At 39.1% G+C, this 19,911-nt stretch overlaps 2 protein-coding genes across 2 annotated transcripts in view; one reads left to right on the top strand and one right to left on the bottom strand.

The window, feature by feature from the left end:
- Positions 1-19,911, top strand: part of LOC137739562 (uncharacterized) — a 29,855-nt gene that overhangs the window by 5,217 nt on the left and 4,727 nt on the right. The window lies entirely within an intron of this gene.
- Positions 15,943-18,972, bottom strand: LOC137739192 (uncharacterized). The gene is made up of 3 exons (XM_068478739.1): positions 16,866-18,972; positions 16,089-16,577; positions 15,943-15,998 (listed from the first exon to the last, which is right to left on the bottom strand). The coding sequence occupies exons 1-3, from the start codon at positions 18,970-18,972 to the stop codon at positions 15,943-15,945; spliced, it is 2,652 nt and encodes an 883-aa protein (XP_068334840.1).

The following is a 19,911-nucleotide window of genomic DNA, read 5'->3' as shown; positions in this document are numbered from 1 at the left end:
GAAATGAGGACGGTCTCAGTTGTTTGTGAGTCATATGGTCGGATCCCTAAATGAAATTAGTTTAGGGCCGTTTGATAAGCATTTCATTTTCAGTTTTTATCCTTCTTTTTCAAAAATTGAAAACTGAAAACTCGTTCGGCAACTATTTCTAATTGTCAACTACAAAGCCCCATTTTTCTACCATGTAAACTACCTACTCGTAATTGTTTGTTGCAGGAACTTGCCGAACCAATCCACATCACTGGAGGCTGGCCGCGATCACATATTTGTCCTCCTACTTTCAGATCCTTTTATATCCCATATTTCGCGTAGAAACGGGTTAAGTGAAACCCATATTTCGCAGACCCATCTCTTTCTCTCTCATCCGTCTTTCACATGTCTGTGCAGTGTCACTCAAATTCTTGATATCTGCAATCCTCGTCGCCCTTTATCGTTTCCGAGTCAAAGATGATTCGACGCTGACGAAACCGGTGATATCGAGGATGCTTTGTTTGCACGTGTATATCAAAGATTGCGACTTTTGGATTGAATTGGACTTGTAGTACTCGTGGGTTGCTTTCTTTTCTGGTGCACTTACTGTAGGTTTTGGTTTAATGTTGCCAATTCGGTTCTTTTTGGCTTTGCTTTTTTGTTTCTGTCTTCCAGGTTTGTTGTGTTTATGTTGTTGGTGTTCATTTTTCCTTTGCATTTAGGTAGACCAACGAGTACTACAGGTATGTGGACTTGTAGTACTAGTGAAGGGAGGGAGACAACTGTAATATCTGCGTTCAACTTTAGTGAGAAAGAAATGAGTCCGATCCCAGTTTGTTGTTGCTTCCAAAAGAATGCTGTATTGGATTTTCAGTGTCTTCTTGGTGCATCTCCATCTCTGCTACACACTCTTCGGCAATGCTGTCGCGGTCAAATGATATAGGATCCGCGTACTCCTGTTCTTTCTGCTTATGAACCCTACAAGACAGTTGATTAGCAAAACATCTGTTTTCTTGGACCAAAGAACATTGGAAATACAAATCAACAGAACCTATGGTTTCCACTTGTGTTTTAGTCTGAGGTTGTAATGAACGAAAACAAGATCATTAAGCCGCTGATCTTAATCTCGACTATCCCATTAATGATTGAGGGGGGATATTGGATATACATGCCACGTAGGCAATTGCCATGTCAGTGATAGCTTTAGAATTAAGTAGTCTTCGAAATACATTGCATAAAGATCTTTTCCCTCTCTCATTTGCAATCGGTTGGTTATATTGTAATAAACACTCTCTCTCTCTAAAAGATTCTGAGCTCTATCTTCTCACACAAGATTGCTTTTCATGTTATTCCTTTCTCTCAAGATTTATATTTCTGCAATTCATGCAAGATAGTTAAGAATATATATAACCAATCACTAAACATCCCAAGCTTAATAGCTAAGTAAGAATCTAATCTGGCGGTGGTTTTGATGCATTGCTGTTCGGTTAGGCAATCTCTCGAATTCGAGCTTTTAATCTCTCCCATTTCTTCCGTGGAAGCTGCTCCATTGGTTAATTCGGTTTGCATTTGGATTTGAAATGTTTTTTAGGTTTGATCTTATGCTTAATCACTAATTGTAATTATTTGAGGTGTTTTACAGATAATATGGTTGCGAAAACCGGGTTAAGTTTGGATTTGCACGTTTGGTGATTCTGATGTCATTGGCATTGCGCGTTTCTTTATTGAATTGTGTTTACAACTTCTTTTTGAAATAGAAATTTCAATTTGGAGTCATCAGAAACCGAAAAAAGGCGATTAAATGGTAGTTTTGAATATATTGTATATAGTGGGGAATCCACATTTCATGAATTCTGCGAATATGATATGAAAGTGAGCCAGAGAAATCTGGCTAGTTATTCATATTAGCATGTGCCCTTGATCAATCGTGTTCTTCTTGGTATCAAACCAGTATTGTCAGTTCGATCTGGTCCATAGGATACGATCGTTTACTATATAGATCATCCCTGTAGAAGCTCCACGTCAGAGTTCCTTGTATTACCGCGACATTTCTTGTGCCCTTGATGTGTAAAGTTTGTAACTTTTTCCCTTGGCCTCAGATTTGTTTGAAGTTGTTGATCCAAGGGCAAAGCCAGTTGTCAGTGAGTTGGATGATCGGTCGTCTTGCCAGTCACCAGGTATTGTCTTCGAATTGTCTTGCATCTTTTTATTTTTGTTTTTGTTTGGAGTCGGGACGCTGCCAAAAGACTTTACCCACTAATGAGTTGGTGCATCCTCTTCCTTGTTTTTACACATGCTGTTAGGATGCAGTTCAAAGCCTTTGCACAAGAGCAGTGTTGAAGAATTAACAGATAAGCACTCGAGAGCCTTAGAACTTCATTCTGCTTCCGAAGCCCGCATTGTGGAAGCTGAGACGAAGTTGCAAGAAGCCATTGAAACATTCAGTCACAGAGATTTGGAAGCTAATGGCACTTCTGGTTTGCACCAAACTTTTTTGTAATTATTTTGTGGCTAAATATTATCGCCTTATGGTTATTAGCTACATCTGTTTGCCACAGATAGTTTTTCTCCTCCAGCGACAGATATCCGAACTTAAAGAACAGCTCAACCAACAAAGAGCACGAGAAGCTGCTTTAATATCTGAGGTTAGAAATCTCAATGCTGTGGCTGCTGAGAAACCTTTATTGCAGAATTCTCTCAAAGAACTGCAAACCAAGTCAGCAACCATTGAAGAAGAGAGAAGAAAACTAGCTGAGGCAAATATAAAGCTTAAAGAAGATGTGTCTACATGCAAGTCCAAACAACTTGACCTTGAAGCAAAATATTCCACTGCCGTTGCTGAGAAGCACAAATCAGTTGAACAACTTCAGGATGCAGAAAGGACTATTGAAGATTTAACGCAGCAGCATTCTTCTCAAGGGCAGAAACTACAATCGCAGGTTTGCACCAAAATTTTTTGTAATTATTTTGCGACTAAATAGTGTTGCTTTATGGTTATTAGCTACATCTATTTGCCACAGATATCTTCGCTTATGGATGAGAACCGCCTGCTTAATGAAGTGCTTCAAAATACTAAGAAGGAACTCCAACAAGTGATATCCAACCTTGAAGAAAAGCTCAAGGAACAAAAAGCAGGAGAAGCTGCTTTAAAATCTGAGGTTAAAAATCTCAAGGCTGAGGCTGCTGAGAAATCTTTATTGCAGAATTCTCTCAAGGAACTGCAAACCAAGTTAGCTCACTGTGAAGAAGAGAGCAGAAGACTAGCTGAGGCAAATAAAAAGCTTAAAGAAGATGTGTCTACATGCAAGTCCAAACAACGTGACCTTGAAGCAAAATATTCCACTGCCGTTGCTGAGAAGCACAAATCAGTTGAACAACTTCAGGATGCAGAAAGGACTATTGAAGATTTAACGCAGCAGCATTCTTCTCAAGGGCAGAAACTACAATCTCAGGTTTGCACCAAACATTTTTGTAATTATTTTGCGGCTAAATATTGTTGCTTTATGGTCATTAGCTACATCTATTTGCCACAGATATCTTCGCTTATAGATGAGAACCGCCTGCTTAATGAAGTGCATCAAAATACTAAGAAGGAACTCCAGCTAGTGATATCCAACCTTGAAGAACAGCTCAAGGAACAAAAAGCAGGAGAAGCTACTTTAAAATCTGAGGTTAAAAATCTCAAGGTTGAGGCTGCTGAGAAACCTTTATTGCAGAATTCTCTCAAGGAACTGCAAAACAAGTTAGCTCATTGTGAAGAAGAGAGAAGAAAACTAGCTGAGGCAAATATAAAGCTTAAAGAAGATGTGTCTACATCCAAGTCCAAACAACGTGACCTTGAAGCAAAATATTCCACTGCCGTTGCTGAGAAGCACAAATCAGTTGAACAACTTCAGGATGCAGAAAAGACTATTGAAGATTTAACGCAGCAGCATTCTTCTCAAGGGCAGAAACTACAATCTCAGGTTTGCACCAAACATTTTTGTAATTATTTTGCGGCTAAATATTGTTGCTTTATGGTCATTAGCTACATCTGTTTGCCACAGATATCTTCGCTTATGGATGAGAACCGCCAGCTTAATGAAGTGCATCAAAATACTAAGAAGGAACTCCAGCTAGTGATATCCAACCTTGAAGAACAGCTCAAGGAACAAAAAGCAGGAGAAGCTGCTTTAAAATCTGATGTTGAAAATCTCAAGGCTGAGGCTGCTGAGAAGCCTTTATTGCAGAATTCTCTCAAGGAACTGCAAAACAAGTTAGCTCACTGTGAAGAAGAACACAGAAAACTAGTTGAGGCAAATATAAAGCTTAAAGAAGATGTGTCTACATACGAGTCCAAACAAAGTGACCTTGAAGAAAAATATTCCACTGCTATTGCTGAGAATGATGAATCAGTTGAAAAACTTCAGGCTGCAAAAAGGACTATTGAAGATTTAATGCAACAACATTCTTCTCAAGGGCAGAAACTACAATCTCAGGTTTGCACCAAACTTTTTTCTAATTATTTTGCAGCTAAATACTATTGCTTTATGGTTATTAGCTACATCCGTTCGCCACAGATATCTTCGCTTACTGATGAGAACAACATGCTTAATGAAGTGCATCAGAATACTAAGAAGGAACTCCAGCTAGCGATATCTAACCTTGAAGAACAGCTCAAGGAACAAAAAGCAGGAGAAGCTGCTTTAAAATCTGAGGTTGAAAATCTCAAGGCTGAGGCTGCTGAGAAGCCTTTGTTGCAGAATTCTCTCAAGGAACTGCAAACCAAGTCAGCTCACTTTGAAGAAGAGAACAGAAAACTAGCTGAGGCAAATATAAAGCTTAAAGAAGATGTGTCTACATACGAGTCCAAACAAAGTGACCTTGAAGCAAAATATTCCACTACTGTTGCTGAGAAGGATGAATCAGTTGAACAACTTCAGGCTGCAAAAAGGACTATTGAAGATTTAATGCAACAACATTCTTCTCAAGGGCAGAAACTACAATCTCAGGTTTGCACCAAACTTTTTTGTAATTATTTTGCGGCTAAATGTTGTTTCTTTATGGTTATTAGCTACATCCGTTTGCCACAGATATCTTCGCTTACGGATGAGAACAACCTGCTTAATGAAGTGCATCAAAATACTAAGAAGGAACTCCAACAAGCGATATCTAACCTTGAAGAACAGCTCAAGGAACAAAAGGCAGGAGAAGCTGCTTTAAAATTTGAGGTTGAAAATCTCAAGGCTGAGGTTGCTGAGAAAACTTTGTTGCAAAATTCTCTCAAGGAACTGCAAACTAAGTCAGCTCCCTATGAAGAAGATAGCAGAAAACTAGCTGAGGCAAATATAAAGCTTAAAGAAGATGTGTCTACATACGAGTCCAAACAAAGTGACCTTGAAGCAAAATATTCCACTGCTGTTGCTGAGAAGGATGAATCAGTTGAACAACTTCAGGCCGCAAAAAGGACTATTGAAGATTTAATGCAGCAGCATTCTTCTCAAGGGCAGAAACTAGAATCTCAGGTTTGCACCAAACTTTTTTGTAATTATTTTGCGGCTAAATACTGTTGCTTTATGGTTATTAGCTACATTCGTTTGCCACAGATATCTTCGCTTACAGATGAGAACATGTTGCTTAATGAAGTGCATCAAAATACTAAGAAGGAACTGCAGCAAGTGATATCCAACCTTGAAGGACAACTCAAGGAACAAAAAGCAGGAGAAGTTGCTTTAAGATCTGAGTTGAAAATCTCAAGGCTGAGGTTGCTGAGAAACTTTTGTTGCAGAATTGCCTCAAGGATCTCGAAGAGAAATTGATGAAAACTGAAGCTCGACTGCAAAAAGAGGTAGAAATCAATTTCCCTGAAATAAAAAATCCACATATAAGCTCTTGGACGGCCAAAGAACGGGGCACATTCTTCTTTTAAATATTCTTTCTGACTCAGATGAATTGTAGGTTGAAAGCATTAAAGCGACTGCAGCGAAAAGAGAGGCAGAGGCTTCCCCAATGTCGAGTGTTAAGTTCATCGTGGGAGTGGCTATGGTGTCTGCGATCATTGGCCTCATTCTTGAGAAACGATACTAGATCAAGTTTTTGTGTTTTTGCTATCCCCTTGGCTGTTTGCAAAGCAAAACACAGATGGTTATGTATTATTCAAGTTTGTATTTAGTTTGTATATTGGGTTGCAGATGCTTTCGAAAATATAAGAATTTGTGTGTTTGTTGATACGAAAAGAAAAGGACGGTCTCAGTTGTTTTCGAGTCATATGGTCGGATCCCTAAATGAAATTACTTCATGGCCGTTTGATAAGTATTTAATTTTCAGTTTTTATTCTTTTTTTTGTTTTTGAAATTTGAAAACTGAAAACTCGTTCGACAACTATTTTTGATTGTCAGCTACAAAGCCTCATTTTTCTACCATGTAAACTACCTACTTGTAATTGTTTGTTGCAGGAACTTGCCCAACCAATTCACATCCCTGAAGGCTGGCCGCGGTCACATATTTTTCCTCCTAATTTCCGTCCCTCTGCAGTAATGCCAGGGAAAGAATATAATTGGCCCGAGCAGTATCTCTAGACATGCGAGTTTGCTAAGTGCCTTGCTTTCCGTAGGTACTTGAAGAAAGTGACGGTGGTGTGGTGAACTCATAAAGATGTTTGTCTTTGCATTCTGTCCCGCCGGCTCACAACGTTGTGTTTAACATTCTTCTTTAACCACTTTCAATCCGTTCAAAATTTCATTGTCATCATACCCTGTACATTGACCAACTGTCTAGTTTAACTCAAGATGTAGAAAAGATTATATCTTCGACGATAAATTACAAACCATACAAACTTAGTTACCTGAACCCAATTCTTCAACTTCATCAACCGAAAGTTCTAAAAGCCTGGAGTTCTCAGAGAGGGGATCAAGTGACATCCAATCAGGATTTTCAGTGTCTTCTTGGTGCATCTCCATCTCTGCTACCCACTCTTCGGCAATGCTGTCGTGGTCAGAAGATATAGGATCCGCGTACTCTTGTTCTTTGTGCTTATGAACCCTATAAGATAGTTGATTAGCAAAACATCTGTTTTCTTGGACCAAAGAACATTGGAAATACAAATCAACAGAACCTATGGTTGTATTGAACGAAAACAAGATCATTAAGCCGCTGATCTTACTCTGGACTATCCCAGTAATGATTGAGGGGGGATATTAGTTATACATGCCACGTAGGCAATTGCCATGGTAGTGATAGCTTTAGAATTAAGTAGGCTTCGAAATACCTTGTATAAAGATCTCTCTCTAAAAGATTCTGAGCTCTATCTTCTCACACAAGATTGCTTTTCATGTTATTCCTTTCTGTCAAGATTTATATTTCTGCGATTCATGCAATATAGTTAAGAATATATATATAACTAATCACTAAACATCCCAAGCTTAATAGCTAAGCAAGAATCTAATCTGGCGGTGGTTTTGATGCATTGATGTTCGGTTTGGCAATCTCTCGAATTCGAGCTTTTAATCTCTCCCATTTCTTCCATGGAAGATGCTCCATTGGTTAATTTGGTTTGCATGTGGTTTTGAAATGTTTTTTAGGTTTGATCTTATGCTTAATCACTAATTGTAATTATTTGAGGTGTTTTGCGGATAATATGGTTGCGAAAAGTTTGGATTTGCATGTTTGGTGAATCTGATGTCATTGGCATTGTACGTTTCTTTATTGAATTGTGTTTAGAACTTCATTTTGAAATAGAAATTTCAATTTGGAGTCATCAGAAACCAAAAAACGGCGATTAAATAGTAGTTTTAAATATATTGTATATGGTGGGGAATTTTGATGCGGGAATTATACGCGCACAAATTAAACCTTCTTTTTGACAATTGTAGTATAAGTATAAGTAGGGATCGTTCTGGACCGGGGATTAGGAGGGATTGTTAATCACTTGGATTTGACTCAAAAACGTAAAAACACAAAATAAAACACTATACTAGACTCAAAGAATGCAAAACTAAACTTTAAAACACTAAGACAAACCAAAAGACTCAAAACAAGTTCAAAAGACTCAAAACTGCCTAAAAACACTAACTAGGCAGTTTTTGACCTTAAACACAAATTTGGACGAAATTAAGTTGTAACTTGACTCAAGACTCTTAAAAACACAAACTAAATGTATTTCTAACTAATCTAACACTTTAAAATAAATGGGGGATTGGTTTTGACGAATTTAAACTAAATGCACAGATTCTAATTAAAACAGATTGTAAAAACGAAATTGATGAAATAGAATGATGAGAAACTAGTTAGAGGGTTCCTTATCCACACATGAACATATGCATATAATTTGATTCCCAGTTATGACTTCAACAAACGATGAATGACAATGCTCCAAGTTAATTAGGTCCGCTTAAATTAACTTTCAGATTTCCCTAGATTCATTGGATTGAATGGGATACACATTACAACCAAATTATTCCTAATCAAAGTCCCTAACCATGGAATACGCATGATAGAGACATTCAACAAAGATCATTAAGTTCAACGGAAATCATAAACATCGACTAGGCATTCATAACTATGGAATACGCATGTTAATCCAGCCTAGGGTTTACTAAATACAATCGTGACTAGCGATTTGTACTACTCATGAATATAAGTTCATAACGATTAGGTGAAATTCCCTTATATCCTAGCATCAAGTTTAGGCATGCAAATTAAGTGTCGACCCTCAACCCACATACATAAACAAGTTCTTAATCAAAACAGAAAAGTAAACCACATCTAAAGTTCATGAATTCATAACTGGAGTAAATCAAATCATAACCAACATATGTCCATGGCTTCAAATTCGCCTCTAACTAAAAAGAAATTAGTTCCACATGTTTAACATAATTGAACAACAAGTTAAATTAAACATGAAAACAGAAACAAGAGAAGAAGGATGAATTTGATGGAATTGAATGGATGGAAAGCTAGCTAAGGGGTTCATCTCCATACATGTTACACTTGCATAATAAAACGATTTCCAATTGCGTTTCAATAAACCATTAATTCTCAACACCCCAAGTTAACCGTGATGCACTAATTAACCTTCAAATCTTCCTTATGTCAATGAATTGGATGATGCATGCGACAATTCAAATCATTCTCCAACGGTCCTCAACATGAATGCATAGAAGAGGTACAGTGAGAGATCATTATGCTCTATGAAAATTATAAGTGTTGAAGAGGCAATTGTAACTATGAATGCATGATACTCTTGCCAAGAATTCATTTAACGCGATTGTTTATAAGCAACCTCCACTACTTGTGAATATAAGTTCGTAACTATTAGGTGAAACTCACTTATATTCTAGCGTCATATTCATGCATGAAAATTAAGTGTGCACTCTCAATAAGCATACATAAATAAGTTATCAATCAAACAGTTAAACAAATTGAATTCACAACTTATGAAACGCAATTAGAAGTAATCAAATCAAAATGCAAGCATAAACATATATTTCGAATCCACCCCTAGCCAAAGGGGGTTTAGTTCCTCATACGTACAAAACAAAGAGAATTGAAATTAAACATTGAATTCAAAGGAAAAGAAACACCTAAACATTCCAACAACTCAAACTTGAATTGTATGAACGTTTAGGCCCGCTTCTCTTCCTCTTTGTTGTAGCACAAGGTCTAAGGATAGTTTGATGGTGTGAATGTGTATGAATGGATGGGGAGTGGTGGATAGTGTTTTGGAGAGGGAAGAATGCACGGCAATGGATGAATTTCTGGCACAAAGGACTTATTTCTGTGGTGAATGAATCACCCCCCTTGTGGCTGCAATGGGTGTTTATTTATAGGTGAAAAAGAGGGAATATGACAGCTAGGAACTTGGTGGAAAGCTGGAAATGCAAAAGGGGAAAGCATGTGGCTGAAATAGCATGTGGAATGCTGGAAATCTGGATGGGTTATGCACGGCAAGGTAAGGGGGAGTGAATGTGTGATGGTGTGATTGAATGATTAAAGTGCATGTGGGTGGAAATGCATGTGTAATGGCTGGAAATGCAATGGGAGTGCACGGCAAAGGGGAGTTTGGGTGCATGTGGCTGAAATGCAAGGGGGAATGATGATGAATGCATGTGCAATGACAGCTAGGTTGGTTGTGGAAAGCTGGAATTGCACAAGGGGAATGCATGTGCACGGTTTTGGTGTGTGAATGGGAATGCAATCTGAAATGGGAGAGCATGTGGGTGGAAATGCATGTGGGTGAATGTGCATGTGCTTTGACAGCTAGGTTGAATTTAATTAAAGGGAGTGCATGTGGCTTGGCTGGAATGAATGGAATGCAATCTGAAATGGGAGATGGAATGGGATGCACGGCAATGATGGTGTTTGTGTGAATGATGGCAGATTGTGTGGGTGAGTGATTAGGTTGGAAATGCATGTGGTTGCAAGGTGTGAATGATTATGAGTGCATGTGGGTGAATTAAATGATGGAATGCATGTGAATTAGGTTGGAAAGCTGGAATGATGAAGTGGGAGTGCACGGCAAGGTTGGATTTGTGGTGGGTTGATGAAAGAATAATGTCAAGGTGTGGGATTGTTAAAGGGGGAAGTGCATGTGCAAGGTTGTTGTTGTGATAAGTGATAAGTGTATGGTTATGATAAGGAGATGAGTGTATGGTTATGATAAGGAGATGAATGAATGTGTTTAAATGGTTTAAAACAGGAAACAAGGCCCTTCCTTGCATGGCAAGGAAGGGAAACACCAAGGGACACACGGCAAGGGTAACAATGTTGGAAGGGACATTGTTTTGTGACCTAGAATAGGTAGGATTCCTTGATATTGCTCAAACAAAAGGTCTTTAGGTCTTCAATTTCGTCCATTCCTTTTGCTCCAAGCATATGCTATCCATTCCAAGCCCAATTTTGCTCCAAAATGCTCCAAAATGCATCTTTTTGCTTCCTTAGCCATATGAACCTAAAAACACACGAAAATGGCTTAAACTACTAAAACAACTATGAATTAACAATATAAATGCACGAAAACAAGCTAAGTAAGTCGCCTAAATATGCTCCTATCAAATCCGCATTTCATGAATTCTGCGAATATGATATGAAAGTGAGCCAGAGAAATCTGGCTAGTTATTCATATTAGCATGTGCCCTTGATCAATCGTGTTCTTTTTGGTATCAAACCAGTATTGTCAGTTCGGTCTGGTCCATAGAATACGATCGTTTACTATATAGATCATCCCTGTAGATGCTCCACGTCAGAGTTCCTTGTATTACCGCGACATTTCTTGCGCCCTTGATGTGTAAAGTTTGTAACTTTTTCCTTTGGCCTCAGATTTGTTTGAAGTTGTTTATCCAAGGGCAAAGCTGGTTGTTAGTGAGTTTGATGATCGGTCGCCTTCCCAGTCACCAGGTATTATCTTCGAATTGTCCGGCATCTTTTTATTTTTGTTTTGGTTTGGAGTTGGGACGCTGCCAAAAGACTTTACCCACTAATGAGTTGGTGCATCCTCGTCCTTGTTTTTACACATGTTGTTAGGATGCAGTTCAGAGCCTTTGCACAAGAGCAGTGTTGAAGAATTAACAGATAAGCACTCGAGAGCCTTAGAACTTCATTCTGCTTTCGAAGCCCCCATTGTGGAAGTTGAGACGAAGTTACAAGAAGCCATTAAAACATTCAGTCAGAGAGATTTGGAAGCTAATGAATTTTTTGTGCCCAATGGTTTGCACCAAACTTTTTTGTAATTATTTTGCGGCTAAATATTGTCGCCTTATGGTTATTAGCTTCATCTGTTTGCCACAGACAATTGTTGAACAACTTCAGGCTGCAAAAAGGGCTATTAAAGATTTAATGCAGCAGCATTCTTCTCAAGGGCAGAAACTACAATCTCAGGTTTGCACCAAACTTTTTTGTAATTATTTTGCGGCTAAATACTGTTGCTTTATGGTTATTAGCTACATCCGTTTGCCACAGATATTTCGCTTACCGATGAGAACAACCTGCTTAATGAAGTGCATCAGAATACTAAGAAGGAACTCCAGCTGGCGATATCTAACCTTGAAGAACAGCTCAAGGAACAAAAGACTTTACCCACTAATGATTTGGTGCATCCTCTTCCTTGTTTTTACACATGTTGTTACGATGCAGTTCAAAGCCTTTGCACAAGAGCAGTGTTGAAGAATTAACAGATAAGCACTCGAGAGCCTTAGAACTTCATTTTGCTTCCGAAGCCCGCATTGTGGAAGCTGAGACAAAGTTGCAATAAGCCATTGAAACATTCAGTCAGAGAGATTTGGAAGCTAATGGCATTTCTGTTGCCAGTGGTTTGCACTAAACTTTTTTGTAATTATTTTGCGGTTAAATATTGTCGCCTTATGGTTATTAGCTACATCTGTTTGCCACAGATAATTGTGCGCGAGGTCCTGCTCCAGCGAGAGATATCTGAACTTAAAGAACAGCTCAACGAACAAAGAGCACGAGAAGCTGCTTTAATATCTGAGGTTAAAATTCTCAAGGATGAGGTTGCTGAGAAACCTTTATTGCAGAATTCTCTCAAGGAACTGCAAACCAAGTCAGCTCGCTTTGAAGAAGAGAGAAGAAAACTAGCTGAGGCAAATATAAAGCTTAAAGAAGATGTGTCTACATGCAAGTACAAACAATGTGACCTTGAAGCAAAATATTCCACTGCCGTTGCTGAGAAGCACAAATCAGTTGAACAACTTCAGGCTGCAAAAAGGACTATTAAAGATTTAACGCAGCAGCATTCTTCTCAAGGGCAGAAACTACAATCTCAGGTTTGCACCAAACTTTTTTGTAATTATTTTGCGGCTAAATATTGTTGTTTTATGGTTATTAGCTACATCTGTTTGCCACAGATATCTTCGCTTATGGATGAGAACCGTCTGCTTAATGAAGTGCATCAAAATACTAAGAAGGAACTCCAGCAAGTGATATCCAACCTTGAAGAAAAGCTCAAGGAATAAAAAGCAGGATAAGCTGCTTTAAAATCTGAGGTTAAATATCTCAAGGCTGAGGCTGCTGAGAAACCTTTATTGCAGAATTCTCTCAAGGAACTGCAAACCAAGTTAGCTCACTATGAAGAAGAGAGCAGAAAACTAGGTGAGGCAAATAAAAAGCTTAACGAAGATGTGTCTACGTACGAGTCCAAACAAAGTGACCTTGAAGCAAAATATTCCACTGCCGTTGCTAAGAATGACAAATCAGTTGAACAACTTCAGGCTGCAAAAAAGACTATTGAAGATTTAACGCAACAGCATTCTTCTGAAGGGCAGAAACTACAATCTCAGGTTTGCACCAAACTTTTTTGTAATTATTTTGCGGCTAAATATTGTTGCTTTATGGTCATTAGCTACATCTGTTTGCCACATATATCTTCGCTTATGGATGAGAACCGCCTGCTTAATGAAGTGCATCAAAATACTAAGAAGGAACTTCAGCAAGTGATATCCAACCTTGAAGAACAGCTCAAGGAAGAAAAAGCAGGAGAAGCTGCTTTAAAATCTGAGGTTAAAAATCTCAAGGCTGAGGCTGCTGAGAAACCTTTTTTGCAGAATTCTCTCAAGGAACTGCAAACCAAGTTAGCTCGCTGTGAAGAATAGAGCAGAAAACTAGCTGAGGCAAATAAAAAGCTTAAAGAAGATGTGTCTACATACAAGTCCAAACAACTTGACCTTGAAGCAAAATATTCCACTGCTATTGCTGAGAAGGATGAATCAGTTGAAAAACTTCAGGCTGCAAAAAGGACTATTGAAGATTTAATGCAGCAGCATTCTTCTCAAGGGCAGAAACTAGAATCTCAGGTTTGCACCAAACTTTTTTGTAATTATTTTGCGGCTAAATACTATTGCTTTATGGTTATTAGCTACATCCGTTTGCCACAGATATCTTCGCTTACCGATGAGAACAACCTGCTTAATGAAGTGCATCAAAATACTAAGAAGGAACTCCAGCTAGCGATATCTAACCTTGAAGAACAGCTCAAGGAACAAAAAACAGGAGAAGCTGCTTTAAAATCTGAGGTTGAAAATCTCAAGGCTGAGGCTGCTGAGAAGCCTTTATTGCAGAATTCTCTCAACGAACTGCAAACCAAATCAGCTCACTTTGAAGAAGAGAGCAGAAAGCTAGCTGATGCAAATATAAAGCTTAAAGAAGATGTGTCTACATACGAGTCCAAACAAAGTGACCTGGAAGCAAAATATTCCACTGCTGTTGCTGAGAAGGATGAATCAGTTGAACAACTTCAGGCTGCAAAAAGGACAATTGAAGATTTAAAGCAGCAGCATTCTTCTCAAGGGCAGAAACTACAATCTCAGGTTTGCACCAAACTTTTTTGTAATTATTTTGCAGCTAAATGTTGTTGCTTTATGGTTATTAGCTACATCTATTTGCCACAGATATCTTCGCTTACGGATGAGAATAGCCTGCTTAATGAAGTGCATCAAAATACTAAGAAGGAACTCCAGCAAGCGATATCTAACCTTGAAGAACAGCTCAAGGAACAAAAAACAGGAGAAGCTGCTTTAAAATCTGAGGTTGAAAATCTCAAGGCTGAGGTTGCTGAGAAGCCTTTATTGCAGAATTCTCTCAAGGAACTGCAAACCAAGTCAGCTCACTGTGAAGAAGATAGCAGAAAACTAGCTAAGGCAAATATAAAGCTTAAAGAAGATGTGTCTACATACGAGTGCAAACAAAGTGACCTTGAAGCAAAATATTCCACTGCTGTTGCTGAGAATGATGAATCAGTTGAACAACTTCAGGCTGCAAAAAGGACTATTGAAGATTTAATGCAGAAGCATTCTTCTCAAGGGCAGAAACTACAATCTCAGGTTTGCACCAAACTTTTTTGTAATTATTTTGCGGCTAAATACTGTTGCTTTATGGTTATAAGTTACATCTGTTTGCCACAGATATCTTCGCTTACAGATGAGAACAGCCTGCTTAATGAAGTGCATCAAAATACTAAGAAGGAACTCCAGCAAGTGATATCCAACCTTGAAGAACAGCTCAAGGAACAAAAAGCAGGAGAAGCTGCTTTAAGATCTGAGTTGAAAATCTCAACGCTGAGGTTGCTGAGAGAACTTTGTTGCAAAATTTTCTCAAGGAACTCAAAGAGAAATTGGTGAAAACTGAAGCTCGACTGCAAAAAGAGGTAGAAATCAATTTCCCTAAAAAAAAATCCACAGATAAGCTCTTGGGCAGCCAAAGAACGGGGCACATTCATCTTTTAAATATTCTTTCTGACTCAGACGAATTGTAGGCTGAAAGCATTAAGGCGGCTGCAGCGAAAAGAAAGGCAGAGGCTTCCCCAATGCCAAGTGTTAAGTTCATCGTGGGAGTGGCTGTGGTGTCAGGGATCATCGGCCTCATTCTTGGGAAACGATACCAGATCAAGTTTTTGTGTTTTTGCTATCCCCTTGGCTGTTTGCAAAGCAAAACACAGATGGTTATGTATTATTCAAGTTTGCATTTAGTTTGTATATTAGGTTGCAGATGCTTTCGGAAATATAAGAATTTGTGCGTTTGTTGATACGAAAAGAAGAGGACGGTCTCAGTTGTTTTCGAGTCATATGGTCGGATCCCAAAATGAAATTACTTTAGGGCCGTTTGATAAGTATTTAATTTTCAGTTTTTATATTTCTTTTTGAAAATTGAAAACTGAAAACTCGTTCTGCAACTATTTTTGAAAAGTCAGCTACAAAGCCCCATTTTTCTACCATGTAAACTACCTACTTGTAATTGTTTGTTGCAGGAACTTGCCCAACCAATTCACATCCCTGAAGGCTGGCCGCGGTCACATATTTTTCCTTCTAATTTCCGTCACTCTGCAGTAATGCCAGGGAAAGAATATAATTGGCCCGAGCAGTATCTCTAGACATGCAAGTTTGCTAAGTGCCTTGCTTCCCGTAGGTACTTGAAGAAAGTGGCGGTGGTGTGGTGAACTCATAAAGATGTTGTCTTTGCATTCTGTCCCGCCGGCTCACAGCGCTGTGTTTAACATTCTTCTTTAACCACTTTCAATCCGTTCAAAATTTCATTGTCATCATACCCTGTACATTGACCAACTGTCCAGTTTAACTCAAGATGTAGAAAAGATTATATCTTCGACGATAAATTACAAACCATACAAACTTAGTTACCTGAACCCAATTCTTCAACTTCATCAACCGAAAGTTCTAAAAGCCTCAAGTTCTCAGAGGGGGGATCAAGTGACATCCAATCAGGATTTTCAGTGTCTTCTTGGTGCATCTCCATCTCTGCTACCCACTCTTCGGCAATGCTGTTGCGGTCAAATGATATAGGATCCACGTACTTCTGTTCTTTGTGCGTGTGAACCCTATAAGACAGTTGATTAGCAAAACATCTGTTTTCTTTGACCAAAGAACATTGGGAATACAAATCAACAGAACCTATGGTTTCCACTGACTTCTGTTTTAGTTTGAGGTTGTATTGAAGGAAAACAAGATCATTAAGCCGCTGTTGTTCTACGCTGTTCCTTGTCTTGTGCAACTGTTCGAAAGGAATCTGATTCTCCTGACACGGAACTAAGCTGCAAGTTTGACTGAGAATACGAATTGCCAAGCGTGCAAGGTTTGGGCAACCACCACCATATGTCGACCACCATTCAGCTAAGACAAACAGAGAGTTCAAAGAAATGAGCCAAAAGATGCAAGAACATCCAAACTCTCTGCAGCATATCCTAAAAATAGGAGCCCTCGTACCGAATTTTAAAAATAAATAAATAAATTAGATGGTCAGGGTATATTTTATGCAATTTATCATATCTATCATTCTATTACATAAAAGTTAACTGAGTTAAAATATGGCTTAATTACCTTTCGTCTACATGTATAGCCAAGTAACTAAAGAAACCATGTGACACAAAATAACAATGCATTCTAATGAACTATTCTCACCAGGACGCAGATTGTCCCTTGCTCGGACTGCCAAATTCCTCCCCAAATCTCCAACAGCATTTTTGTACATGTTGATCTCTTTGATTACTTCATCTTGGACTTTTATATCAGGAACCAATCTCTCTATGCAGTCAAACATCCTCGACACAATTTCATTATGCATGTCTCCTTTGAAGCTATAAAAGAACTTGGGATTAAGGTAAAATCCTGCCGCGTGAAGGGGAAAATCCCACAATTTTTTCCATCTGTGATCTATAATGTTCCAGTACACCTTATATTCTTCTTTCTTGACAAGTTCTATTTTGATTGTTTCTTTTGCTCGATACATCCCTGCAAAAACATATCCCATCGCTGGCCTCTTCTGGCTACCAACAATTCTCAAAACTCGCAAGAGCGGATTTGTTAAACGGGTGATCAAAATGCACGAAGACCAAAATGACTGATTACTGAATATATCTAACACTGCCGATCCTTCTGGTGTTTTAGAAAAGGGGCAGCCCGTCCACTCGTTTGAAGTAACCATCGACTGCAAATTATATTTAAGGTCAGCCATTTGTTTCAACGTCATAAAGTTTGTTGCAAACCTAGATACTCCCAGCCTAACAATGTCATTCCCAAACGTATACCTTCTCATCATGTTCAAAATGACAACGTGTTTGTAGATAAATCTTGTAATAGATCTAGCATGTTCAATTACAGAATTTATCCAGTCAACTTTTCCGAAATCCTCGAGCATCGAATCTATGCAAGCAGTGGAACAGGGAGACCAGTACAGGGTAGGGAACGTATCCATCAACTTCTTCCCAACAACAGAAAATTGCTCTTCAGTATTCGTAATGACTTGCAAAACATGTCCCACTCCAATTTCTTCCACCACTTCCTTGAAAAATGCAAACAAAGCATCTGGGGAAAAAATAAAGTAAGAAGCATCCACAGATTTCAAATAGATTGTTCCTTCAGGAGAGTACACTGCAAAATTTAGCAAAGTTCTACCCTTTTCAGAATTCCATTGGTTGACTAGAAGAGAACAACCTGTCCTTGCCCCAGTTTCCTTGTGTTGTTGAATTTCACTCTTCATCTCTTCAACTGCATTCTTCAACATCCAACCCCGAATGTCATCATATGAGGGTGCCACAGTCTCCTTTCCCCCAGAGGCAATTGCGTCAATCATTGGCTGGAAATAAACAGAGTTCTTCACTGCATCCAGGGGAGCCTGAATTTCATACAAAAACCGACCAATTGCCATATGTATTTGTTCAATGCTCAACCTTTTTACCTGGTAATCATTGCCGATGGTTCCATCATTCGCAGCCCCCAAAGCATTTTCTTCCCTTACCCTCTTCTTCACACTCACATTTGTATTACTTACGCCAACGTCTTCATTTTCCAACAAATTTGAATTGGGAAAAGTAGTACCTAATGTAATAGGAACAGGAGGTGAAGCATTACTCAATTTCGTAACAGCATTAACTGAACCAGTTGCTGCTTTAGAAGGTCTACCCCTCCGCCTTACTCTTCTATCAATACTCAATCCAGCATCTTCCTGATCTACTGAAAAATTCAGTTTGATGCCAACTTCTTTGTTTTGCGATAAATTTGAATTGGGAAAAGCATTGCCTACTGAAATAGGAAAAGGAGCTGAAACACTACTCAATTTCGTAACACCGGCATGAACTGAACCAGAACAGGTAGCACCACCTGAAGGTCTACCCCTCTGCCGTTCTCTTCTATCAACACTTGTCCCACCATCTTCCTCTTCATCTACCGAAAAATCCAATTTGGGTACTCCAATTAATCCCTGCTGAGCATTACTCCTGTAAGAATTATCTACTTCAAGGGGCACATTCGTCAAATTATCACTTAACCTAATTCCTCCATTCCCACTCATCCCACCAGCCTCCTCATCATTCACCACCGCATTCGAATCGTGTCCTACAACCAATTTATACTCTCCATTTTCGCCCAATGAACCGTCAATTTCGCTAATACTACAATGCGGGTTAGCAACAATTCGACTCTTCCTCTGCCTAAACGCTGCAATCCCATCATCCAAACTCTGCAACATTGATTCTAACATCCAGCGGGGCCTGATCACAGGTAAGGCCATTGCCCTTCCGACCGGCAAGGTGGGATTTAAGCCGAGTAATCCCACCACCCTGAAACAACTTGCCGCAATATATACACTTTTTCAACTCAACTCTAACCCCATTGGGTTGGTCTTTCATGAAAAGTTGGCAGTGTTTCCATGCCGGGTCTTGTTTCTGAGGAGAAACAGCTACGGGCTCGAAACCCGCCAAAGATATCATCTTAATCAACTAAAATAATCAATCAATTAATCAATCAAATTACTAGCCTGTGAATATTGTCGAAAATTTTCTGAGAATTTAATATGTAGTGGTGAAGATTTTGCATTTTCCAGAAAGAATTCGAAGGAGAAGAGTGGGAAGAAGATGACTTACTTGTCTCTGGTGATTTCTCTCAGCCTTTGGAGGATTTTGGGAACACAGAGAGAGAGAGAGAGAGAGGAGGGGGGGAGTGGTTTGTTTGGGAGAGAGAAACGAGCGTCCGTGCGGGCTTTAGATGGATTTTTGTGTTGAGAAAAAAGGTCAACCAGTTTGTCAAACCGGTGAATTTTTTTTTTGTTCTTTTAGCCAAAATGGGATTTGACTGTTATAACTTCTCAGAGCAAATCCAGCATGCTCTTTAGCCTGGTGGATAGGGAACAAAAGCAAACCCATCCCCACTCAAACTAGTTCCAGCTTATTCGGGCAGTTGGGTGAAGGGGGAGCCCGTGGGAAAGGGGAGACGGGAGTCCAAGGTCCGAGCGTCCAAGGGCTTTGTGATGCAAGGCTAACGTCAGTCAGGTTATAAAAAAATTTGCGTCAGGCGCGTGCATAACACTTGCGCATGGGGGTGCATTACTGACAAGATTTCAGGCGGTAGGGCCCGCGTGTCAGCCCCAGTCAATCACTTTGAATCTAGACCGTTTGATTTCCAGATCAACAATCCAGTTTGTTCGGTTTTAAAAAAATTTAGAAAAAGAAAA

This window comes from Pyrus communis, chromosome 7 (assembly GCF_963583255.1).
Source record: "Pyrus communis chromosome 7, drPyrComm1.1, whole genome shotgun sequence".
NCBI lineage: Eukaryota > Viridiplantae > Streptophyta > Magnoliopsida > Rosales > Rosaceae > Pyrus > Pyrus communis.
This window is presented reverse-complemented; position numbering and strand designations above follow the sequence as displayed.

Excerpts from the sequence above, each read along its gene's own strand:
- LOC137739192 (XM_068478739.1), bottom strand. The coding sequence starts at position 18,972 with ATGGCCTTACCTGTGATCAGGCCCCGCTGGATGTTAGAATCAATGTTG. Across the intron at positions 16,578-16,865 it reads AAGGGACAATCTGCGTCCTG|CTGAATGGTGGTCGACATAT; the intron begins GTGAGAATAGTT and ends TGTTTGTCTTAG. Across the intron at positions 15,999-16,088 it reads AGTTGAAGAATTGGGTTCAG|GGTATGATGACAATGAAATT; the intron begins GTAACTAAGTTT and ends GTCAATGTACAG.